This window comes from Leptodactylus fuscus, chromosome 3 (genome assembly GCF_031893055.1).
Source record: "Leptodactylus fuscus isolate aLepFus1 chromosome 3, aLepFus1.hap2, whole genome shotgun sequence".
NCBI lineage: Eukaryota > Metazoa > Chordata > Amphibia > Anura > Leptodactylidae > Leptodactylus > Leptodactylus fuscus.
Genome location: NC_134267.1, coordinates 221,912,731 through 221,940,198, shown reverse-complemented (window position 1 = coordinate 221,940,198; position 27,468 = coordinate 221,912,731). Strand labels below are relative to the sequence as shown.

At 43.3% G+C, this 27,468-nt stretch overlaps 1 protein-coding gene across 1 annotated transcript in view; it reads left to right on the top strand.

Moving 5' to 3' along the window:
* The first annotated feature begins 11,554 nt into the window (after positions 1–11,554).
* Positions 11,555–27,468, top strand: part of FKBP1B (FKBP prolyl isomerase 1B) — a 42,750-nt gene continuing 26,836 nt past the window's right edge. The window contains exons 1-2 of the mRNA XM_075269204.1: positions 11,555–11,695; positions 18,547–18,594. Coding sequence (XP_075125305.1) covers positions 11,659–11,695; positions 18,547–18,594 — 85 coding nt within the window. The 5' untranslated portion in view covers positions 11,555–11,658. The remainder of the gene's footprint in view (positions 11,696–18,546; positions 18,595–27,468) is intronic.

Here is a 27,468-nt window from a genome sequence, read left to right as displayed (position 1 = left end):
AGAGATCATTCTGGCTTTCAGGATGAAATACCGCACAATTAGATCTCTGGCTTTTACTTTTAGAACTATCTGAGATCTCAGTTACAGTCTCGAGGTTCACAAAAATATAGACAAAGGGGGAGGTTTATCAAGAGGGAAATTTTTGCCGTTTTCCTTGTTGCCGTAATTCACACCAGATTTATCAAACATTACATTATGTTCTATAGATCCTCTGTATATCAGTCAAACACGTCTATCCTGAGATGTTACTCCACTTTCCATGCCATCCTCTACTGGAGTATGTAAGGCAAGAATGCCCAAAAATTTTTGCTGGGGTTTGGGGATTACATATCGATTTTTTATTTTTTATGTCGATTGTGAGCCCCATTTAGGGATCACAATGTACTTTTTTTTTTCCTATCAGTATGTCTTTGTAGAATGGAAGGAAATCCATGCAAACACGGGGAGAACATAGAAACTCCTTGCACATGTTGCTCCTTGCAGAAGATTCGACTATAGAAAGGCATTCCCCTCCCCTCTTACATAAGATACCCGCCTGGCTATTTTTGGTTGTGTGATGGGGCCTCCCTAATTAGAACACGCCAACCCATTGGCAGATCAAAAAATCCCCTTATTTCACTTTTTTTTTTACTTCCACATGATATACAACACCATTTTCTGTCCCATCACACGATATATGACCACCTGGCCACCTTATTTTAGACCCCCACAAAGTATATGACCTCCTTTTATTACCCCCACAGTATATGACCCCGCTTTTTATGGTCCCACACAGTATATGACCCCCCTTTTTTTTTTACACCCCCCACAGTTATGACCCTTTACTTGTGACTCCCCACAATATAGGACCTCTTTTTTGCCCCTACACACAGTATCTGGCCCCTTTTTATGGCCCACACACAGTATGTACTCCCTCACACACAGCATATGATCCCCCTATTTATGGCGCCCACACAGTTTAAACTCCCACCACACAGTATTTGACCCCTTTTCTAAAGCCCTCCTGAAGTATATGACCTCTTTTTTCCCCACCCCCACACAGAAAATGTGACTGATCATTTTTACTCATTTGTCCATGCTCCTCTCGGGGCCACCCTCTGCTGCCACCTCCAGTGTGCACCGTAGCTGACACTGAAGGAAGTTCTTCAGTGTTGCAACGGAGCGTGGCTAGAACAGAAGTGTAAAAATTCTATATATGTGCTATAACACAATAAGTAGCTGGCGAGTATAAAAAATTTCCCCTCATTTATTCCAGGAAGTGCCGCCTGAGGCCGTTACCTCAGGTCGCCTCATGCAGCATGCGCCCCTGCTCTGACCAGTTTCTCCATTGGGCATGAAAAGGATAACTTCCTCTTTTTTGACAGTGAAAGGCTAAGTCTCATAAACCTTCTCACTCCAGTTCACCAGAGGACAGATTTAATAAATTTACAATGCGCAGACTGCAAACCATCAAAGGGATTCAGAAAGGTGATTAAAAAGGTTTAGTGGGCCTTTACGTTACTCCAGTGATTATGGGCCCCCTAAGTCTCCTGGGCCCTGGTACAATTGCACCCTCTCCACCCCCTAAAATTACACCTCTGTACAAATAAAAAAAAAAGGTTTGCGAGTGGATCTACCAAGACAAAAAAATTAAAAATGTGTGTTGTCTTTAAGGGGTTAAAAGAAAAACTGAAAAACAGGTGCATCTCCACTCGGGTACTGGTCCAAAAACACAAGTGCGCACATATGTTGTTGGCACATTTTCTATTTGCATCAGGTGGACACAGCAGATGTCCAGAATACTTATGTGCCTGAGCAGACGTCTACAAGTCTTCTCCATGCCCTGCGAGTAGCACACTTCAAGGCAACACGTGTCTTTTGGAAAGTGAGACTATATAACTCAGGAAGTCACTATTGATTTGTTTCGGAAAAAAGTAACCCCCTTCCTTTAGGCAGCTCCTCTAGTGGTAAGCTGGTGAATTACTCCGATAGTAAGCTGACAATAGCGTCGGACTTGTCTGGTTTTTATTACATTGTACTCTTTATTGTTATTGTTGCACACATAGAGTATCTTCAGAGTGGGGTAACCCTTGGGGTCTCTGTTTTATTAGGGGCCAAATGAAGGACCCTCTGGTACTGTGGTGAGACAGTCCAACCCTGTCTACTGATCTCCCTCTATAGTGAGCTACGTATCACTCACAGTGACCAGCTGCTCATCTCTCCCAATGGTGAAGTGCTGATATCCTCCAGTGGTGAGCTGCTCATCTCTCCCAATGGTGAGTTGCTGATATTCTCCAGTGGTGAGCTGCTGGTATCCCCAATAGTGAGCTGCTGGTTTCCCCACTGGTGAACTGTTCAACTCTCCCAATGGTGGAGTGCTGATCTTCTCCAGTGATGAACTGCTGATATCCAAAATGGTGAGCTGTTGATATCCACAATGGTCAGCTGCTCATCTCTTCCAGTGGTAAACTGCTGATTTTCTCCAGTGGTGAGCTACTCATCTATACCAATGGTGAGTTGCTGATCTTGCCTATTAGTGAGCTACTGATATACCTAGTGGTGAGATGCTCATCTGTCCCAATGGTGATCTACTGATCTTCTTCAGTAGTGATCTGCCGATCCCTCTTGGTCGTGAGCTGCTGATCTTCTCCACTAGTGATCCGCGGATATCCCCAATGGTGAGCTACTGATCTTCTTCAGTAGTGATTTGCGGATCCCTCTTTATAGTGAGCTGCTGATCTTCTCCACTAGTGATCGGCGGATATCCCCAATAGTGAGCTGCTGATCTTCTCCACTAGTGATCAGCAGATATCCCCAATGGCGAGCTGCTGATCTTCTCCACTAGTGAGCGGCTGATATCCCTATGTTAGTGATAATGGTCTCCCCCATCGTAGAGCTGCTGATCTCCGTGTTCACACTGCTGAATCTGAGTATTTTTCTTCAACTTTGTGACTACAATGTACATGGCGACCAATCTTCTTTAACAAGCTAATTTTATGATGTGTCAATTCCTAGTCACACTTTTACTTGCACTTAGTTACTCGCACATCAATCAGACTATGTAACACGTCTGCGGCACACTTGACACTTCTCGTAGTCTCACATTAATTGACCTAACAAAAACAACTGGTTCAGACATCTTACAAAAACAGTAGCTGATCCATGGCTGCCTGACCCTATATGCAGAATGTAAGGAGCGGCTGTATATGACGCCTGTATACTGTGAATAGCGACTAAAAAATAATATCCCTTAAATATCTTATTGGTGTCACCAATGTCAAGAACAAAGAGTTTTACCACGGTCAACTAGACACTGATAGCATGCCTACGTCATGGATATTAAAGGGGAAAGTGGAAGAGATTTATAATGTATCCACAGAATATTCCATCAATGCCTGATAGGTGCACGTCCACCCCTCCAGAAGAGGGCTCCCCGGGGCCCTAACCCATGTGGTGAGGTTGTATACTCTATAGAAATTCCCAAAATAGCTAAGCCTTGTAAAGAAGGCCTTGTAAATAGGCGCCGCTCCACTGATTCCAACCCAGTTGGATTTTTTTTTCTCTAGCCCCCACCATTCCTGAACAATCAGTGCTGTTAGTATCAGCGCCTAATATGCTAATTAAGCTCCTTACTGTCAGGTGGGTGGGCCATGACTATCTGCTTTAGCCAGTAGAGAACCTAATAACCATATCACATGTTGAAACTAACAGAAATGATTGCTCAGGAAGGGTGGGGCTAGAGAAAAAAATCTCAACTGTGTCGGAATCAGTAGAACAACTTCTATTGAAGGATGCATAGAGGTGGAGTTGATGGAGAGGGTGGAAGTTCTCAATACCCCTTACAGATTATGTTGCCCCTTCTCGTATCAATGCTACCTTTTGAGTCCACACCACACATTATCATCCTGGCTTTAGCAGCAGCTTACTGGTATAATCTAATTCCTCTGATTCTTCTTAGGACAGAGAGGGCATCCATATTTTCTGCCTCCATTTACACATTACCCACACGTAATCTCTTTGCTTTGTTTTTGTCTAGATCACTATGTTACTTGAAACCGTCATCCATCTTTGTAGGTGACCCTCGTAAATTCTGACTTTGTATTGACACATTAAGCTACGCATCTGGGAACGGTGATTTAATGGTTGTACTAATAAGCCCAAGTTGTGCGCGCTTCTGTTTTATTACATATTGTCACTGTGGGGTTCTGACAAGACCTGACTGAGAAATCCCATGGATCATTTCATGCTCGTGACTCGGGATTATCTTCTGTGTGAATATGAATCAACGATAACACGTCTCTAGAGACAATTGTTAACGCGGATTTCTGTCCAAATACAAGCTATGCTTTCTACCTTCTATTAGGAATTGATGCATGATACTGTTTGGCGGTATTATTTATCGTTGGTAGTTACTGCTGCGCTATATGGTGGTGTTATTCGATCACTAGTTAGCACTGTTACTTCTGCACTATATAGTAGTTACTACTACACCATATGGGGTATTATATAGTGGTAGGATTTGATCTTAATTTGTTAATTCTGATTATTTGGGGCATTACACTCACCAGCCACTTTATTAGGTACACCATGCTAGTAACGGGTTGGACCCCCTTTTGCCTTCAGAACTGCCTCAATTCTTCGTGGCATAGATTCAACAAGGTGCTGGAAGCATTCCTCAGAGATTTTGGTCCATATTGACATGATGGCATCACACAGTTGCCGCAGATTTGTCGGCTGCACATCCATGATGCGAATCTCCCGTTCCACCACATCCCAAAGATGCTCTATTGGATTGAGATCTGGTGACTGTGGAGGCCATTGGAGTACAGTGAACTCATTGTCATGTTCAAGAAACCAGTCTGAGATGATTCCAGCTTTATGACATGGCGCATTATCCTGCTGAAAGTAGCCATCAGATGTTGGGTACATTGTGGTCATAAAGGGATGGACATGGTCAGCAACAATACTCAGGTAGGCTTTGGCGTTGCAACGATGCTCAATTGGTACCAAGGGGCCCAAAGAGTGCCAAGAAAATATTCCCCACACCATGACACCACCACCACCAGCCTGAACCGTTGATACAAGGCAGGATGGATCCATGCTTTCATGTTGTTGACGCCAAATTCTGACCCTACCATCCGAATGTCGCAGCAGAAATTGAGACTCATCAGACCAGGCAACGTTTTTCCAATCTTCAATTGTCCAATTTCGATGAGCTTGTGCAAATTGTAGCCTCAGTTTCCTGTTCTTAGCTGAAAGGAGTGGCACCCGGTGTGGTCTTCTGCTGCTGTAGCCCATCTGCCTCAAAGTTCGACGTACTGTGCGTTCAGAGATGCTCTTCTGGCTACCTTGGTTGTAATGGGTGGCTATTTGAGTCACTGTTGCCTTTCTATCAGCTCGAACCAGTCTGGCCATTCTCCTCTGACCTCTGGCATCAACAACGCATTTCCGCCCACAGAACTGCCGCTCACTGGATGTTTTTTCTTTTTCAGACCATTCTCTGTAAACCCTAGAGATGGTTGTGCGTGAAAATCCCAGTAGATCAGCAGTTTCTGAAATACTCAGACCAGCCCTTCTGGCACCAACAACCATGCCACGTTCAAAGGCACTCAGATCACCTTTCTTCCCCATACTGATGCTCGGTTTGAACTGCAGGAGATTGTCTTGACCATGTCTACATGCCTAAATGCACTGAGTTGCCGCCATGTGATTGGCTGATTAGAAATTAAGTGTTAACGAGCAGTTGGACAGGTGTACCTAATAAAGTGGCCGGTGAGTGTATATGGTGGTATTATTTGATGACTATTTAGCACTGTCAGGGTTGGCTCACATCTGCGTTTGTATTTCGTCCCAGGGAGTCCACATGGCGATCCCCCGAAAGGAATACCAAATGCAATTGCAAGCGCTGTGCAGTGAAAGCACACGGACCACATAGACTATAATGCGGTCCATGTGCTTTCCGCGAGATCTCCGCAGAGAACATACAGACAGGAAAGTAGTTCACAATCTACTTTCCTGTCCACATGATTCTTGCGGGCAGTGCTTGGCAAGCACACGGACCCCATTATAGTCTATGGGGTCCATGTGCTTTTACTGCACAGCGCTTGCAATTGTGTTTGGTATTCCGTTCAGGGGGGGAGGATCCCCATGCGGACTCCCCGAACGGATGACCAAACGCAGATGTGAACGAGGGGTTATTTCTACATTACATAGCAGTTACAACTGTACTATTTGGCCATTATATGGTGGCATTATTTGATCACTGTTTAGCATTGTTACTTCTACTGTATATACAGTCCTATGAAAAAGTTTGGGCACCCCTATTAATCTTAATCATTTTTAGTTCTAAATATTTTGGTGTTTGCAGCAGCCATTTCAGTTTGATATATCTAATAACTGACAGACACAGTAATATTTCAGGATTGAAATGAGGTTTATTGTACTAACAGAAAATGTGCAATATGCATTAAACTAAAATTTGACCGGTGCAAAAGTATGGGCACCTCAACAGAAAAGTGACATTAATATTTAGTAGATCCTCCTTTTGCAAAGATAACAGCCTCTAGTCGCTTCCTGTAGCTTTTAATCAGTTCCTGGATCCTGGATGAAGGTATTTTGGACCATTCCTCTTTACAAAACAATTCAAGTTCAGTTAAGTTTGATAGTCGCCGAGCATGGACAGCCCGCTCTCAAATGATCTGAAAACAAAGATTGTTCAACATAGTTGTTCAGGGGAAGGATACAAAAAGCTGTCTCAGAGATTTAACCTGTCAGTTTCCACTGTGAGGAACATAGTAAGGAAATGGAAGACCACAGGGACAGTTCTTGTTAAGCCCAGAAGTGGCAGGCCAAGAAAAATATCAGAAAGGCAGAGAAGAAGAATGGTGAGAATAGTCAAGGACAATCCACAGACCACCTCCAAAGAGCTGCAGCATCATCTTGCTGCAGATGGTGTCACTGTGCAGCGGTCAACAATACAGCGCACTTTACACAAGGAGAAGCTGTATGGGAGAGTGATGAGAAACAAGCCATTTCTGCAAGTACGCCACAAACAGAGTTGCCTGAGGTATGCAAAAGCACATTTGGACAAGCCAGCTTCATTTTGGAAGAAGCTCCTGTGGACTGATGAAACACAGATTGAGTTGTTTGGTCATACAAAAAGGCGTTATGCATGGCGTCCAAAAAAAACAGCATTCCAAGAAAAACACTTGCTACCCCTGTAAAATTTGGTGGAGGTTTCATCATGCTTTGGGGCTGTGTGGCCAATGCCGGCATCGGGAATCTTGTTAAAGTTGAGGGTCGCATGGATTCCACTCAGTATCAGCAGATTCTTGAGAATAATGTTCAAGAATCAGTGACGAAGTTGAAGTTACCCCGGGGATGGATATTTCAGCAAGACAATGATCCAAAACACCGCTCCAAATCCTCAGGCATTCATGCAGAGGAACAATTACAATGTTCTGGAATGGCCATCCCAGTCCCCAGACCTGAATATCATTGAACATCTGTGGGATGATTTGAAGCGGGCTGTCCATGCTCGGCCACCATCTAACTTAACTGAACTTGAATTGTTTTGTAAAGAGGAATGGTCCAAAATCCCTTCATCCAGGATCCAGGAACTGATTAAAAGCTACAGGAAGGGACTAGAGGCTGTTATCTTTGCAAAAGGAGGATCTACTAAATATTAATGTCACTTTTCTGTTGAGGTGCCCATACTTTTGCACCGGTCAAATTTTGGTTTAATGCATATTGCACATTTTCTGTTAGTACAATAAACCTCATTTCAATCCTGAAATATTACTGTGTCCATCAGTTATTAGATATATCAAACTGAAATGGCTGCTGCAAACACCAAAATATTTAGAACTAAAAATTATTAAGATTAATAGGGGTGCCCTAACTTTTTCATAGGACTGTAGTAGTTGCGACTACACTGTTTGGTCACTATATGGTGGTATTATTTGATCACTAGTTAGCACTGTTACTTCTACATTACACGGTAGTTACGACATCACTGTTTGGGGTATTATATGGTGGTATTATTTGATGAAGAAATGAAGAATCTGGCATCCACGTGCATAAAATCCAAATGCTTTATTAGGAAACGTAAAAAAAGTTTTGTCCATACAATCAGTGAACATCACTCCCTACCCCCGAACACACCACGGAGAAGTGACGTCGGCTGACGCGTTTCAGCACATGCGTGCCTTAGTCATAGCCTGACTCTTTCATCCAGGCACCCGATCATTCCTCCAGTAACCGTGAGTGTGGTCTCACTACCAGGATGTATTTGTTTGTGCAAACGATACTATGATATGCTATTACATTAAAAGGGATCGTGTTTATGTGTTCGAAGCACCAAATCATCTGAGTTTCCACAAATATATCTTGCCAACTGTTTGCATTGTTGACATCTATCTACTATCAAGATTAGTTTCTGTATGGGCTGTGATATTCCTTTTCCCTTCCCCACCTTTGCTAAAGTATTATTTGATCACTAGTTAGCACTGTTACTTCTACATCATATAGCAGTTACTACTATTTGGGACCATATTTGGTGGTGTTTTATCACTAGGTTGCATTTTTTTTCTGCACTATGTAGTAGTTACTACGGCACTATTTGGGGCATTACATAGTGGTATTATTTGCTCTTTGGTTAGTTCTATTACTTCTGTACTATTTGGTAGTTACTTCTGCAGTATTTGGGGATCTGTATGGTGGTGTTATTCGAATACTATTTGGTAGTTTTGCATTATTTGGGCATTATTTGGCGGTATTATTTAATCACTACTAGTTAGCACTGTAAAGCTATATTCACACGACGTCACACGTCAGTATTAATTTCAATGTCTGTGAATTGGGGCTATTCACATGACTGTTTTGTAACCTTACTTCTTCACTATTTAGTAGTTACTTCTGCACTATTTAGTGGGGCATTATATGGCGGTATTATTTGGTCACTGACTAGCTCTATGCCATTTGATAGTTACTGCTGTACTATTTGGGGCACTGTATGGTGGTATTGTTCGAGCACTGACTAGTTCTACACCATTTGATAGTTACTGCTGCACTATTTGGGGCATTATATGATGGTAACATTTGCTCACTAGATGGCACTGTTACTTCCATTTGGTAGTTTTTGAAGGAACATTTTGATATCATTTATATACCTTAATTGTATTGTATTTTTTGTTACATTTCTGTGTATTTCTACCCTGGACTGCAATGCCAAGGGTGAAATGTGCAGATAAATCTGCATCAAAAATCGTCTTTGAATTTTAACATGCACGATCCATTGTTCCTGCACAAGATAAGGGTCTGTATTTGTTAAAGGGTTCTGGTCTGGGAGATCTGGATTAATTTTGTGGGTCTTGTATTCATTTTGGGGTGTGTTGAAGGGTGTCACTTACAATATTCGGGTTTCAAATACCATAAGTTGTGGAATGTTCTTTCTAAATGGGGACGGAAATTTTGTGCTACCCTCTGTATAGCCCTTTCCAAAATCTGGAACAGTTGGAATTTTTTCTCTATCCCCCACCATCAACAAGTAATAAATGCTGTTAATTTTGGTGCTAAACTAGACTCCCTAATATCAAGTGGGTGAACTCAGGCAGGAGCAGGCAAGGGGGCAGGATTCAGAGCTCTGTTATTGTCCACCTCTGATTGGATCTCTGAGTCCCGCCCCCTTGCCTGCTCCTGCCTGAGTTCACCCACTTGATATTAGGGAGTTTAGTTAGCCTATCAGGCACCAAAACTAACAACACTGATTGCTCAAGAACGGTGGGGTATAGAGAAAAAATTCCAACTGTGCTGGAATCAGTGGAGCAGAACCTATTAAAGCATGGAAAAGCTTGAGTTGGTGGGGATGGTGAATGGTACTCTCTAAGGTTATATGCATATGTAGATTACTAAGAATTTCCATGCAAATTTTTATTTGGAAAATATACAGTATACCATAGTAGCAATGGTCAACTCGATTTTATTTTCTGCACCTTATGCCGGGAGAGGGACTCCTAGTAGTAATCAAATCAAATCAAACAAGCTTTATTGGCACGTCCGAATAGATATTTGGCATTGCCAAAGCTAGTAAAGGGGGGGGGGGGAGTTGGGGTTGGGGGTGTGAGTGGTGGGTATGGGGTGGTTGATTTGGGGTATAACAGTCCGTGGAGTCTCATCTTCCTCTTAGTTGGTGACCACTATATGGGGAGGTGGGGTGGGGTGTTTTGGGGTATGGTTTTGTCCCTGCATCCCAGTGACATACTGATCGGTAGTATGATACTCCTAGTATCATAGATAACTATATTGCTGTATTGTATGATGTTCAGGCCAGTAGATCTGGCCTACAAAGACCAAGTTTCAAGGCTGAAACCTGGTTGTGTGAATGCAGGGTCAGCCTACATTCACACGAACAATACGGACTGTTATACCCCAAACCACCCACCCCACCCCACCTCTCCATATAGCGGTCACCAACTAAGAGGAAGATGAGAATCCACGGACTTTTATACCCCAAATCACCCCCCCACCCCCACCCCATACAGCAGTCACCAACTAAGAGGAAGTTGAGACTCCATGGACTGTTATACCCCAAATCAGCCACCCACCCCCATACTCTCCCCCTCGACTCCAACTCCCCCCCCACACACTTTACTAGCTTTGGCAATGCCAAATATCCATTCGGACGTGCCAATAAAGCCTATTTGATTTGATTTGATGTCCAGTTTTCACACCCAAGGGGCACCCATTTTTACGGATCCCTCATACATTGGATTTGTGAAAATGGTCAAAATTAGAACATGACCTATATTTTGAAAGTCCATTACAATGGACCATCGAAATATCAGTCATGTGAATAGCCCCCATTCACGTGATGTTTAAATAAGCGTCCGCCACACAGCCGATTTTTACTGTCGTGTGAATATAGGCTTAGGGTATATGCATAAAAGCGGATTCTTCCTCTGGAGACCGGGCAGAAGATTTTGCTGCAGATTTGCACCAAATTTACTGCAAAATCTGACTGTATACCATGCGGATTCTGCGGCATATTTCACCTCTCCCATTGCAAGGATTGAAATCTGACGTGAAAATCTGTAACATATGCGTGTCGGTCAATCCACAATGTGTACATGAGACTTTAATGCCATTGTATTGCGGATTTGCATGTAACACGCAGTGTGCATATGTAGTAGAACGGTAAAAAAGACCGAATGTAAAAATAAAAACAAAGGATAAATGATTGACAGCACCCTGGAGGATGGGAGAGCAGAGGAGGGGGTTGTGCATTGACTACGAAAACAGAAAACCGGCTCGAAACGCGTGGAAGTCGCAGGATGTGCAATATCCTTGTGTTTTCACGCACAGACCTTGCCTCCATGTTGCGAAAATGTTCCAGCCAGCCCAGAGCATGTATAGATACATGTGCCCGGCCAATATGGCTGCAAGCATAGGCGTGGAAGGGGTTAAGCGGACTAGCTGGAGGCTGACTATTCCTCCATTCAGCATTCCCTGCCTGCCATTGCCTTCCTCCCCAACCCCCCTTCCTGACCAGCTAGCTGCACTATTGGCTGCAGAGCAGACAGCCCCTCCGCCATAGCAGAGAGAGGTGTTATCCAGAGCACACAGGCTTAGAGCCATATACACACAGGAAGCCCAGACCTGTCTACAGCTCACAGCACAGCCATGGGAGTGGAGATAGAGACCATCACTCCAGGAGACGGTATGTCTGCCCCCTCTGTAGCCAGCCATTAGATTGGGAGCTCTTATAGCCCGCCTGGACTCTAGCTTTTGTTATTTTTCAGCACACGGATGTAGCAGAGCTGGGTTTGTCATTGAACTCTTTCTTTTGTGCACCATGCACTGGGCAGGTAACGTGACGTAGGTGGGGGCAGAGAGCAAACTCAGCTCTGCTACATCTGTGATTGCGAAAGGCTGCAGAATATGGGCTAGCGCTATACGTAATGGATAATATTACCACTATGACTGCATGGCTAGTGTGTACCGCAAAACATTGGGATATCCATAGATACTGTACCGTTATATACTACACCCCGTTAGATTAATGCAATAGAGATAGATATCTGCAGATGGATAGATAGATAGATAGATAGATAGATAGATAGATAGATAGATAGATAGAGATAGATAGATATCTACAGACGTATAGATAGATGGATACCACAGATAGAGAGATAGATAGATACCGTAGAAAGATAGACCGAGCAATAGATACCGTACATAGATATGTAGACAGACAGATAGAAACAGACAGACATAAATATATAAAGATAGATAGATAGATAGATAGATAGATAGATAGATAGATAGATACCGTACACTTATAGATAGATACTGTAGACAGATAGATATCGATATCAATCTCTCTACAGTATCTATCTATCTATCTATCTATCTATCTATCTATCTATCTATCATCTATCATCTATCTAGCTCTCTATCCATATCTATCTTTAGAAATGCTAGGTATTTTTCTATGCTTCATTCATAAAATGCCATCACATTGCACCATTTCTGTATACAAATGTAGCAGAGCTGAGATTATTATATCGCAACATACCATCATGTGAGCCTCACCAATGTAAGAACGCACAGTGCAATACGACAACTTCAGCTCTGCTACATTTGAAATCCTTTAGCGATTTGATTCTTGTAAGATACCTCAGAAGGCAGTCCTATGTAAAGCCGCAGATATCATATTGCGATATCTGTATATATATATATATATATATATATATATATATATATATATATATATATTATACATACACAGGTTGATACATATCAGTTCACCTCTGCTACATCTGTATATGTTCTACATTCCCTTATCCATTAGAGTTCAATTGGTTGTATCATTCTATAGCCCTACACATAATACTAGAACCATCCCTTACTTGTATGTTCGTTGTTATGTCTTCAGTTCCGATCAGTTGTTGCGATCGCTCAGCACTAATATGACCACATGCGGGTTATTTCTGCTCAGGTATTTCTTGAGAAAACATATCTGTCATATCTCGGTTGACATTGTTTTAAATAATTCTCCAGACATCTTAGTAGTAGTATGTGTCTTAAGAATTCATTCTGATCATTGTGTGAATAGACTCGGACAACTTGTGGAACGACTAGACCCAGGATTTTGCCCCAAAGCTTGTCATGGACCTTCACTGGCCAAAGACCAATCCAGGGTCTCCAACTGTGGCATGTGTACCCATCATGTCTCTACCAGGTCCTTACACTACTGGACGATGACCATAGCTTGATGCCATTTATATAAATAGGGGGTATTTGGCTTAGAGATATTGAATAATACTGCCGTAGATCTTCCCTGACTATTGACACCAGTGAAGCTCTCACTTCTTATATTCAGTTCCAGAGAACATTGAAGTAAATGGTTAATTCCACCTACATAGATTCGTAGATCTTTGCAGGGTTCCGATCTTCCGAGATTTTAATGGTGTTCTGTTGTCACCACCCTATCTTTGGAGTCGATCAGAGGTTCCTTTCACTTGGTATCTCCAAACACCACGAACAGCCCTGAAGGGGTTCAGATACATCTTAGGTTATCGGAGCTCAAGGAGGGCTCATCTAGCAAGTGTCCATCATATGAGAGTGTATATATGGTGGTGGTATTGGATGGAACATCTAAGGAGGGAAGATAAATAACCTTAATACCCCTCAACGCAACCATTTTAACCCTAAAGCCCAGAGAATGAGAGTCTGATTCCAACAATAGACATTAGACCGGTGTATCTTAGATCGTAATGTCTATAAGGTGTCTTATGCTGTAAACATGTGGAGATGACCATATCCATTAGAGTTCAATTGGTTGTATCATGGACCTCAGATGGACACTCTGAAATCAGGTGATGTCTCCAAAAAGTATTGGGTGACATTGACTTTCCATTGTTGAAGGGTGAATCTGTTTGTTCAGCATCTTCTTGCTTCTCCAGGTCCTTTGGACACCTTCTTCTGAAGCACATGGGGTTGTTATGAATGGCAGATGTCTCAATAACAATCCAGTTTCCATATTTGAAGCCCAGTTTTGGTTTTGCTTCTGTTGTGGATACTAACAGCTTACATGTCTGAGCTACAGAATTGGTAATTTGTTTATCTGGGTTCTAAAGGTAGACCTAACCTTTAATCTTCTCCCCAGTTTGCTTTGGTCACGTGTGCCTGTATTGGAAGAGGGACGTATGCCACCTCTGGTGGTCAAAAAGGATTGAAATTCTGCTTGGGGCATCATCTGTTGGAAGAGAGTTGGCACACTCCCATACACATAAGACAGCCAATTGGTCCCAACTATTGGTTGGGACACCTTTAGGGCCCCTTCACACGGAGTAAACGCACCGCGCATTGTGGCGCGTTTACGTCGCGTGTACGCCGCGTTTTTTTACGGTGCGCGATTACGCCGCGTTAACACGGCGTAATCGCGCACCGTAAAAAAACGCGGCGTACAAGCGCCGTAAACGTGCCACAATGCGCGACGCGTTTACTCCGTGTGAAGGGGCCCTTACTGTGTGTATGGACACCTTAAGATGTCCAGAGTTTATCTTTTCCAAACTAGGGCTTTTATGGCCAAGTAATCGGAGAACATGCAGTTATACTATTGCGATATGGTAGAGAGCCACCTAAGGTCATTAGATTAGACTGCGGGGGTCTGTACACATTTATTTGTTAAGACTAGGGCCCATTGAATTCAACCAACCCAACCCCTACGGTGCCATTCAGGTATTTCTAGTTTATTACTCAACATAGTAGACCCTTCATTTTAGAAAACAAAGAGGGTTGCAGCTGGTGGACTTTCATTTGTGATAGCTATATTGCATCTCAATAGAGGATTTAGGGTGGAATTTCCCCAAAAATACAATTGCGAATACAATGCCTTTTGTAACATGGTTCTCCATTTTCGACCATTCCTACTTCTATTAAGGGACAAAAGGATGATCTCAAAGTGTCCCCATAATGGACCACCAGCTGTAGTCTATGGAGCTCCTTACAGTAAGTCTGCAATTTCCCTGCAGCACCACCACAGGGGAAATAAAGCATTACACCATTCTCATTCAGATCAGTGGGGTTTCTGTGTAGTGTAGGACAGGACAGGTCCTCCAGGGTGAGAGACACGCTTTATAATCATTCTACACTCTGGATAAGGGATGACAATCCTGAATAGACGCCCTGTATTCACTCAGAATACTCTAATAGGGGTGTATGAGTTTTCTAAACTTGAAAATCCCTTTAAAAGGACCCTGCAGATAGGGTCACCTGAATCAAATGCGTGTGAATCGGAGCCTCCGTTCCCGAGATATCACCACGTATGTAAATATGCAAATGATACAACAACAAAACAGCAATATCTTGGCAACTGAGGCTACGATTCATAAGACGGTAATACCATTAGAGTCAGGTGACCCTAACCTATATACCTGCAGAGGGTTGATATATCGGGTTCTGACTCCCACTAAGAACCAATTTACACTTGGGTGAAAAAAAGTAACTGTGGTAAAGCATAGAAAGAATAATAGTTGTTGCAGATTTTGATCATTTTCTAGGGATTGGGTGATCTTCGTAACAAATTCTACTGGGTTTGTTGGTGTAGAGTGGGAAATACTGCATGTCATGCTGCGAGCCTCCTCTGTATATGTGACATTCACACCGTGCTCCCAGTGTAACTGAAGCTGGAAACTAGGGAGGTTCTTCAGAAAAGGTCAGGCGTGGGATGTTTCTATGTTTAAACCCTTTAGTCTAGCACCAGATGGGTTAACCTTTTACTCCAAAACCAGATGGTACACAGACCAAGGTATACGTGGTCGATATTGAACATGGTGGCCAGGTGGTCATGGATGAAATCCAACAATGCCGCAGCAATCATTTCTATGCTTATTGTTGGAAAAACATCTTCTGCAGCACATTGAGCACAGAACGTGTGTGACTATGTACATCAGTTGACTACCATGTTTGTATGAGGCACAACACCATGGATGGAAAGATGAAGAACGCAGCTCAAACTATACAAAAGCTGCATCTCGAGTCATCAAGCCATAGCTTCAAACCTGTCCATGAATATCAGGAGTAGGTTGTAGAATTTGTTTTCAACTTACATCCAGCCATAGTAGAGATGGCAACTTCTGTCCTTTCCACATAGTCTTATATTCTTTACACTGTATTAAGGGGAATCGTGGCAGGTGGAAAGGGTCCTGGAGGCAAGGACGGGAACCTCTGAAGAACCTCTGTGGTATCTATCACCACCAAGACATAAGTTGCAAGACTTGGCCTCCAAGTGTTAGTGAACTGTGGGTGCCTATGATCCTGTCAACGGTCCACCAGTGCACCTTCCTTCGACCACTTTTAGTAGGTAGTAACCAATTCATACCAGAAACATCAGACAAAACTGGCCAATTTGGAGATACTCCAAACTCGTCATCTTGCCATGACAATTTGGCCAAAGTTGCTCAGACTGTTGCGCTTGCCCATTTTTCCTGCTTCCACACTCTGGGTAACCATGATCCTTTCAACGGTACTCCTTCGTTTGATCATTTTTAGTAGGTATTAACCATTGCATATTGGAAACACCACCTGATTTGGAGATACTTTGACCTAGACATCAAGTCGTCACAATGTAGCCAGAGTCACCCACACACATCACCATTTGCTGCCATATATGTCGCTCTTTTGGACATGTGCCATGGTAATGAGATAGTCCATGTTATTCCCGTCACCTTTCATAGTGTCGGGTGATGTGATGATGGCAGATCGGTGTATTATATCAGTGGCTGGTCTCAAAAAATTCATAACATACAATTTGTTCCGTTTGGTCTATAAAGAACATTAGCCTTGATGTTCTTTCCTCCCGCAGCTTCATCTCAGGGCTGCAATTATTACTAAATGTCTCACCCCGTGTGTTAATGATGCCTCCTCTGGCTGTAAGGGTCACAGAATTTTCTCGGGGTGGGATGGAGGTCTCCTCCTGGCAATCCTGATGATCACGGAGCATAATGGAGACGTGAAGCTCTCAGTGTTGCCTAGGAACAGTCAACATATAGGAGCGCTGGCTGGGGAATGTGCTACCTGATATATATATATATATATATATATATATACACCAACGATGGTCGGGATGGAGGAGTTTGCTTGTCGTGGACTCCGGCAGAACATCATGGCCCTGAATTCAAGATCATGTAGAAAAATCATTTTCCATCTCGATGTAAAGAGTGTCTTCTGCTCTGGAGGACCTGCCCTGTCCTGCATTGCAAAGACAACCATTTAAACTGAATGAACACCATGCAATACTTCATTTCCCCTGTGGTGGCACTGCAGGGAAATGTAATAGTTGCAGCAAGGTTTCTTTTGTAGGTTTATGGAAGACTCTGGATCAGCTATTGCTTCAGATTTGAACAGAGTATGGAGCCAGAAGCAGATGGCTCTGTACACTGTGTAGTGGCCAGCCGCCATTCAAGAGAATAGGTGTTAAGTTGCAATAGTGCAGCACAGACACTACAAAGTTTCCAGTTTTATGTCATAGGGGGAATGTGTCTTAAAGGGGTTATGCCACCAAGAATATTAAATGATAAATACCTGGATCACGGGGATCTGACCACTGAGAACTCCACCGATCCTAAGAACACCCCATCCCGTTGTGTATTCAGCCTGACCGCAGCCAGGTTGAATGTAGACCTGACACTAGGTGAGCAGCCAAATCTGTGCGCTCATTCACTTCAATAAGAGCGCAGAGGTAGCTGACATACAGCACTTGGCTATCTCAAGTGTCCCACTAAAGTAAATTGGTGCATTGTCCACCAAGTGAGGCCCGACGTGGTCTCCACCTTGCTCTGCCCACTTTTATATAAAATGGCAAGCGCCACGCTGAAACGTCTTTGGTGCCAAAAATTCACCATGATTATTGCAATCTACACTAGTTTTCTGGCATGGAGGGAATAATAAATTCCCCCCATCGTGTAAATCCAACGCTGTAGTCGCTGACCAGTGGTGGCATCCGGTGTCATCGAGGTTGACCATCAATATCTACTCTTGAGCAATCCATTTGTTAGATATCTATCAGCCAGACAACTCTTTTGGCCGACAGCTGTTCCCCCCACTCCACCATGGACATGCAAGGAAGGGGTATGCCACTATTAGATACCTCTCAAATCCAGCCACTTAAATCGGTGGGTTCTGCCAACATTTATCTCATGTGTACGACCGCCATGGAGACTTGTCATCTTCTCTGAATCCCGTGGGAATGTAATATGAGGTCAAGTGGTCAGCCCGAGCCATTATATCACTGCCTGTTGATTTGCATCTGCATGAATGTGAACACGGGGCATAAAAGGCTCTCTAGTTCAGGTTTTCCATTACTGAAGCATGGTAATGAAAGGTAATTTCCATGATTGATGTCTAATTAGCGGATGGGACCCTGTATACATAATGGGGCACTTATCGGGAACCTGTGTAACACCATTACAAACGTTGTGTATTGGCTCATACTTAGTGTTTCGCGTGTAAACTCTTTGCAACGCAATTATAATCGTTAATGTATCCTGTTTTTATATTATGCAGGAAGGACCTTACCCAAGAAGGGTCAGACATGCGTGGTCCATTACACAGGTAAGACACACCAAATAAACTCACACTTTTTTTATCATTTCCATCTCCTGAACTCGTAAAATCAGTATCGTCACCTGGAATTTCCCCCAGGGCCTTGATGTTCCCTGGAACCTAAAAATAAGACTTGTAGATCTGTTACATTAAAGAGATTCCAGGAAGGTTAGGATTTTTCTGAGAGTTCCTTCATGGTTGGAAATTGTGGGCCCAAGCCTTGCGTGTGAGAAGTAGGAGGCCATTTTGAGGGTTCAGTCAAACTCCCTATGTTGACTTCATTATATATTGACTTACTTGGAATATCCATATGTGTAGTAGTGATGGTCCATGGCTGTAGGGCTGGGTGCGTATCCAACCAAAGGTCAACATCTGCATGGCGTTTATAGGTTTTCCTCATATTTGCATGGAGTTTTCTTTCTGCCGGCACTCCAGAATATACTGGTGGATAAACTGGGCCCATTAATTTTTGGGGGGTGGGCAAGAAGGGGTTAAAGGGCACTGCGGGTAATTTTAGGTCTTATGAGAAGTTCTTCAAGGTGGAAGTTGCAGAGGATCAGAGTTAGTCAATGGTTGGGCTTTTGAGAGGTCAACATAACATGAAGCTCCAATGCAAAATCTGGGCCCCTAACTATGATATATCACTCATAATACTGGGCTCCTGAACAGTGGTGCAACTGCACCCCCTGCACCTCCTGAAGTTCGGTTCCGGGTTATGGCTACACGGATTGAGTGTCTTCTTGGACCAAACCGTGGTAGTTCCTTTGAGTGGTGAGATTCCTTCCTTTTATAGCCAAGGGCATAGAACGTTGCAGACGTTGACCTACAGGATGTTGTATGATACATAGGGAATTATGAGGGAGTAATTTACATGCCTCCTACATTCGGTTTTTGCATCAGGGCCACTTGAGTCCTCGCTGTCATGTTCCAGTGTGTGCTTGGCCTGCTCATCTTACAAGCACCTGATCATATTCATAGGGTGTCCCTAGGAGATGGTGTGAGTGCTTGGCTCAGCATTATCTCCTTGTAATAAAAGCCTGCTCTGGGTTTGCAGCTATGCACTGCTCTCCCGGTCAGCGTGAAGCCTTCGCTTATGGCCACAGATGGTTTTTCCCGGCAATGTTGAGCATTTCAAGTAGTGATAATGTATCCACAGTGAAAATTCCCTTGTAAATCGTCTACGTTCTGTCTGACCGCCCATGCTTACATGTTTCAATACAAGTCCATACGTTGCTCTCCCTCTAGATCAATCCCTGAATGAAGCGGTGACTTTTGCATTGTCTGGAGCACATGGCATTGAACATACCAGCATGGGGAGAGTTGGGTCACCCTCATACACATAATAGGATTTTCCAGGGTATTTTTTCTAGAAATCCTGCCACTTTTATGAATAGGCTGTGTCTGGTATTGCATTTCAACTTTCAAGAGAATGAGTTGCAATACCAGACACAACCTGAGGACAAAAGTGGCGCTATTTCTGTATAAAAGCAGAATCCTGGACAAATTCTTTATTACAACAATTTGTGATATATACACCCATATCTGGCTGCTCAGAACAGTGGGTTTTCTAAATGGTCTTCTAAGAATCCTTCCAAATCCATTAGCTTGACAATGCCTGTAATAAGTCATAAAATATTGATAGCTACATTTTATGTGCACATTGACAGCGAGCATAAATTATTCTTAATACAGATGGTGGTTTACACGGGAATTGGCACGAGCTCTCGTATTCAATCACAGGATGCAGTGGGATGTAATGGAGAGGGCGTTATGGATTTGTTTGCTAGATATGCTGTGGGATCAGTTCTGGTGAGGAGGTTCTCTGTCCGAGGAATAAAGCTCCATAGCTTGGCCACACTGCCAACTTTAAGTCTATAATTGGTCTTAAAGAGGACGTTTCACCACCTCCATCATCTTGAGCTCTTTTATTCCTTTGATAGCTGCTGCTCCACTGATTCTGTCACATTTGGAATTTCTTCTCTAGCCCCCACCATTCCCGAACAATCAGTGCAGTTAGTTTTGGTGCCTATTATGTTAACTAGACGCTCTAATTTCAAGTGGGTGGGGTTAGGCGGGAGCAGGCAGGGGATGTGATTCTGAGCTCTGACATGGTCCGGCTTTGATTGAAGCTCTGAGTCACGCCCCCTTGCCTGTTCCAGCCTGACACCACCCACTTGACATAAAAGAGTCTAGTTAGCATATCAGGCACCAAAAACTAATAGTTCTGATTGCTCAGGAATGGTGGGGAATAGAGAAAAAATTCTAGCTGTGCCACAAATCACCAGAGGGTGAAAGGAACTCTAGGTAGTGAAAAGTCCTCTATAATCACAGATTTACTTATTTCTGATCAACTCTGACAGTCCATTTTAGGTAGAAAATATGCAAATCTATTCTCCAGGATGTAATTAGGAGATCAGTACACTCTGTATGCCGCCCTCTAGAGGGCAGCCTCCTTAACATCATGCATGACTCAGTTAATAAGCCTACTAACATGATGCGGATTTAATTGCCAAATTAGTAGTTCTATTCCAAAAGGAACAGATTCCCAGCTATGGACAGTGCTGTTTCGGTCTTTTGGGCCTCCTCAGCATAGCACAGGGATACTGATTTGGCAGAGTGAGAGACTATAGACCAGGGTCACTTTAGGAAACTCAATTTCATGCACCCTGTTAGAGAGTTAATAGAAGGGGTACTCTGATCAGGATGTGGAGAGTGGTTACAAAGAGGGTCTCTCACTCTGGAGGACCTGTTCCATCCTCATTACACAGACAAAGCGCTGATTTTAAATGGACATTGTGTAATGCTTCATTTCACCTGTGGAGGTGCTGTAGAAACATTTAGTAAATCCCAAACCTTTCTAGAGATTACAGGTGATGACTTGGAGTCTCACCAAGGGGATACTTCATAATCATCTTATTATCAAAAGAACCTTCTAACAAGTAGGAATTTACCAAAGTGGAGAACCCCTTTAAATAAGTGTGGTATGCCCGGTGTTAAATAACTTTGGCCGTTTTAACTTTGGTTATTGCTCAGCTAACTTTTAACCCTTTTTCCCTCCAGGGATGGAAAATCTAGTAAGATGTCAGGGCTCTACTTGGGTATATGAGATTCCATTCGAAATAAGGTCAAGAGGATAGTAGACGGGGTGCCCACTATGACTCTGGAGTTGGTCTAGAGTAGACCCTGCCCCATGTTATCCCCATGTGGCTCTAATCATAACCCCATAATGAAACCTCAGTTGCAGATTCCATCCAAACTGTTGGGCCCCATAAAACTTAATGGGGTCGGGGCGGGCACCACTTATGTTGATCATGTGATGGATCCAACACTGCCGTAACTTTATTTTTCTGTTCCTTTGACGTAAGCCAAGTTCTATAATTCTTCCTTATTCTTGTGATCACTCTATACTATATCAGTCCTAAAACACTGTGTACCCATCACCGAGAACAGAACCAGCACATACGGAACGCTCCTTTCAGTCACGACCAGAGAGCCCAGTAACATCCTTACAATCTGGTGACTGCCAGATGGCGCATATTTCTTCATAAAGAACTCAATCCTATTTGGGAAGTTTAGATTATATTTCGGAGCCACATCTGACTCTTCTAGGAGGCCTCAGCCAGGGACCGTTCCTTCATCATTGCTGCTTCATACCAAGGCCTATGATCCGCCATCGCTTCACGCGGTAGCTTTGATACGAGATGTGTAGACAACATCGCCAGGGTTGACACAGGAGAGATGAATAAAACATGGCTGTGATTCACATGTAACAACATGACGCAGGTTCTTTACTGAAGTCTCTGTGTGAGGTTTTTGATATTTTTCCAGCTTTTTGTTGTTTTTTTTAAATAAAAATTTGAAAGAGACTACAAAAAGAGAATCTGTATCGTATGGTTTCCCTATAGGCGTACATCTGATGCAAACACGTCAAATAGACATGAGTTCCTGCTTTAAATGTACAGCACTTTTTTTTTCTTAAAGGGGTTTTCCAGAATTTTAAAAGAACATGGCTGCTGTCTTCCAAAACTGATCCACAGGATGGGCGGGGTAATGCAGCTCAGCCCCATTCTGTTCAGTAGAGCTGAGATGGACAACACAAGGGTTTGCTACTGTTTTTGGAGGAAATCGGCCATCTTTCTAATCCTCGACAACCCCCCATTAAACTTTAGTTATCGGTAGTTATCGGTTAGTTATCGGTAAGAATTTGTTACCGTTAAGATTTTTTTCAGCCTCGAATCCTATAGATGTATACCGTAATATATAAAATATTGATTTGAGCCAAAGGCGTCGTCTGTGTATATAAATCCTTACCGCCTGCGGTGGGGGAGGCAGTGCCTGTCTTACCGCTACTGCGTGTGGTGACATCTTGTCATGTCTAAGACCGTAGATCTGCATCTTTAAGGAATCTGCACTGGTATTTTTCTTTAGAAGAGTAAATGTGCTGGAGGCAAAGTTTTAATGGGCCTACAAGATGACGTGAATTGATGTGTATGTATGGTATATAAGATGAGATCCCCCAAATCTTGAGGAATCCTGCAAAATCAGATTATAGGAAGGGATTGAAATCCTATAGGCTTTAATGTGGGCTGTATGTAGTGGGATCAACAGATGGTCTTCTGGTTGGACCCAGTCCCTATGTGTCCCGGTAGCAATGAATCAAAGTATAGACAACAATTCTGTACCACAGTAATGTGACTCTTCTCATTTGCAGTCAGTAGGGGAATTTTAACCATTTCCTTAACTTTCCTAAATCAGTTAACACTTTTAGGGGGGTTGCCTGATGAAAGACAACCCCTTTAATATGATATCAGTTGCAGCGATCAGATGATCGACGCCTGTGCAGGTTCTGCCAATCAGCTGATTTTGCCTGGGTTGCTAATTTGCTTGGTAGTGGCCACTACTGGTGAACTGTAGAATTACATGCCGCCATTTAACTGCACAGGTCTGCCAGAGCGAGAACGGGGGGATGTTCATGTCAAGAAATAAATGATTTCTTCCCTTGACGCCTAAGAACGGCAAAAAAAACACAACCCCTTCCCCCCCCCCTTCCTAGTACCCACACAGTACAATGTGCAGAGCGGAATAGATGATGTACCTATTGATCGAAATCTATATCTTACTGAGTGCAAATACATCAGGCGTCCTTAGCACATTTATTGTATTCTGCCTATCAATATATAATCCGCATCCGTTTGGATGGTATTATTGGATGAGATCCAGCCATTGCTCAAAGGCTCAATGTTAACCCGTTTGGGGTCATTCGCTTTGATAAGGACTGTGCTGATTATAACATTTGTTACAACACATGTGCCCAAAGCCTCATTTACTTACTTACAGCCTTTCTTGATCCTGTATTTAACCCCTTGTATTATATATGCATAATTAAAGAAAAGCTGCTCCACTAATTCCAACGCAGTTGGAAGTTTTTTTTCTAGCCCCCACCGTTCCTGAGCAATTGGTATAGTTAGTTTTGGTGACTGAATTGCTAACTAGACTCTCTAATGTCAAGTGGGTGGGGTCAGGCAGTAGCAGTCAACAGGGGGTGAATCAGAGCTCCAATCATAGATGGACAGCGCAGTTAGTGTTGGTGCTTAATATGCCAACTAACCCTTTGCTATTCCTGCCTGACACCACCCACTTGACATTAGGGAGTTTAGTTAGCGTATTAGGTACAAAAACTGTACTGCATCTATTACACTAGGTTCACACTAGAGTTTGGGCTTCCGTCATTCAGGTCTGTATAAGGATCCGAAAAACGGAGACTCTGTCTGCTTAAAGAGGAGGCACGCGCGGAAACCACATGGCCTATAATTTCAGTATAAGAAAAGAGAAAAGCCCTCCTTGCAGGACTTTTTTAGGCAGATTCTGCGGCTCAGTCTCCTACAGAGAGTCAAATTCAACTGTGAATCCAGCTTTAACTGATATGAAGATTATTGGAGTTTTTGGAGGTGAAGTGTGTAGAGAAACCTGACATCAAGTGTTCAATTTTCCTACAGTGCCTCCGCAGGAGAAATGAAGTAATACATGGTCACATTATGGTGTCCATGTAATGCATGAATATACTAGGTCCTCCAGAAAGAGACAATTTTACCCATTCTCACCTTCAGCTAATGGATAGAGGTCTTAAATAAGGGATTCCCTATAGTGTACCCTAATAGAGAGTGGCTAAGGCCCCATGTAGCGAGATGCTACAAAAAAATGCTGCGGAAAAGACCACGGAAGAAAGGCATTTCCACTGTGGAATTTTTTTCTGCAATGTGTGCAATTAGCCACAATCCCATCCACTTTGCTGGTAATGTAAAATACTGCTTTTTCACAATGTGCCCCCCCCCCCGGCTTAAAAAAGGTTTTCCAGGAGTTTTGTTTTGGCCTATCCTTACGATAGGTAATAAATATCTGATCGCGGGGAACACTGACATCCACCCACACAAGGATCAACTGCATCAGATCCCTGTATGGAGCTGGAAGCAGATGGCTCTGTACACTGTATAGTAGCCAGGTGGTGTAACTACAGTTCCGCTCCCATTGAAGTCCAGACAAGTGGCATGGCTTGTATAAGAAAGAATGTTTTTTTTTAATCCCATATATCTCCTTTAAGATACATGTTATTGTATGCTGTAGTAGGAATGTACATGGACCTTTATGGCGGATTTAATGATGGCAGTGTGGGGGCAGCAGATATTACTCTTCACCGGAGACACGGTGGCACAAAGAGAGAAAGAAAACTCCCCGACAATACACGGTATACGTAATGTCCTCTTAATGTTGTATACTTCATTATCCGGGCTGAAAAAAGAAACAGCAGAGCCATAAAGACCTATTGTAATGTGCTAGTAATGAGCAGCGGGCGCTCTAATTACACACGTTACAAGAGCGTTCACACTTGCAGGTAAATTATATTCTTAATAATAGGATTTCTTCATTTGTAGAGCACGAGTTCCCAGAATGCAGTGCGCTGATGTCATTTACAGGACCAAATTAGATCATCAGAAAAACTGACGGGAAAATTCGTCCTTCTCCTCCCGACTTGGTGATACGTCTATTTCTAGGGTGGGCTACCAGTCTGTCTTACTGACAAACTCCTTTAGGGAATTGCTTCCATCTTTGCCTAAGATTACCCGTATATACTCAAGTATAAGCCGACCTGAATATAAGCCGAGGCCCCTAATTTTACTACAAATTTTTTTTATTTTTTTTGCTTGACTCGAGTATAAGCTGAGGGGGCTTTTTCAGCATGAAAATTAGGCTTATACTCGAGTATATACGTAATTGATTCTATTCTTCCAAGGGCTAGACCAGACCTGGGCAAAGTCCGGCCCTCGGGCCATATCCGGCCCTCTGACTTATTCAGTCCGGCCCGCACAGCTTTGACTAGGGAGGCGTGTCTAGGGGGCGTGTCTTAGTGCCGGCCGAAGATGGAGATGTGGAGCCTGTCATAAAGCACTGAGAGATGTAAGGTGAGCTGCAGGGGGGAGAGAGAGAGTGCGTGTGTGAGTGTGTCTGTCTATATATGTGTGCCTGTCTATATGTGTGTCTGTCTATGTGTGCCTGTCTATATGTGTGCCTGTCTATATGTGTGCCTGTCTATATGTGTGTCTGCCTCTATGTGTGCCTGTCTATATGTGTGTCTGCCTCTATGTGTGCCTGTCTATATGTGTGTCTGTCTATATGTGTGCCTGTCTCTATGTGTGCCTGTCTCTATGTGTGCCTGTCTATATGTGTGTCTGCCTCTATGTGTGCCTGTCTATATGTGTGTCTGTCTATATGTGTGCCTGTCTCTATGTGTGCCTGTCTCTATGTGTGCCTGTCTCTATGTGTGCCTGTCTATATGTGTGTCTGCCTCTATGTGTGCCTGTCTATATGTGTGTCTGTCTATATGTGTGCCTGTTTATATGTGTGCCTGTCTATATGTGTGCCTGTCTATCTGTGTGTCTGTCTATATGTGTGTCTGTCTATCTGTGTGCCTGTCTCTATGTGTGCCTGTCTATATGTGTGTCTATGTGTCTGTCTGTATGTGTGCCTGTCTATATGTGTGTCTGTCTATGTGTCTGTCTATGTGTCTGTCTATATGTGTGTCTGTCTATATGTGTGTCTGTCTATATGTGTGTCTGTCTATCTGTGTGCCTGTCTATCTGTGTGCCTGTCTATATGTGTGTCTGTCTATGTGTCTGTCTATATGTGTGTCTGTCTATGTGTCTGTCTATATGTGTGCCTGTCTATATGTGTGTCTGTCTATATGTGTGTCTATGTGTCTATATAGAGACTATATATGTGTGAGTGTGTCTATATGTGTCTGTTTATATGTCTGTGTCTCAGTAACCTAGGGGCAGAGATGGAAGGGGAATGTTATACTAGGGCAGAGATGGCAGATGGAGGGGGGGACATGAAATGGGGAAAATAAAGGGGGATATGAAACTGAGGGAGAAATGGAGGGGGGGGGACATGAAACTGGGGGTAGATGAAGAGGGCACTTAGACTGGGGGGACATTAAACCGTGGAGGTAGGTGGAGGGGGACCCTTCTGCCTCTAGTTGCCCCCAGTTTAATGTCACCCTCCAGCTACCCCTACGGTTTAATGTCTGCTTCCAGCTTCCCGATTTTAATATCCCCCTCTAGTTGCCCTCAGTTTCATGTCCCGCTCCAGCTGTCAATTTATTGCCCACCTCCAACTACCCCACTGTTTAATGTCCCCCTCCAGCTGCCCCAGTTTCATGTCCCCTCTAGTTTCCCCCAGTTTATACTGAGGCACCAGGTGAGGGTCTTAATACTTTGGGGCAGTTGGAGGGGACATTATAATGTGGGGACATATAATGTACGGGTGACTGTAGGAGGATTATACTGTGTGGGGGGGCATGGAAAGATGATTGGGAATAGGCGGAGTCAA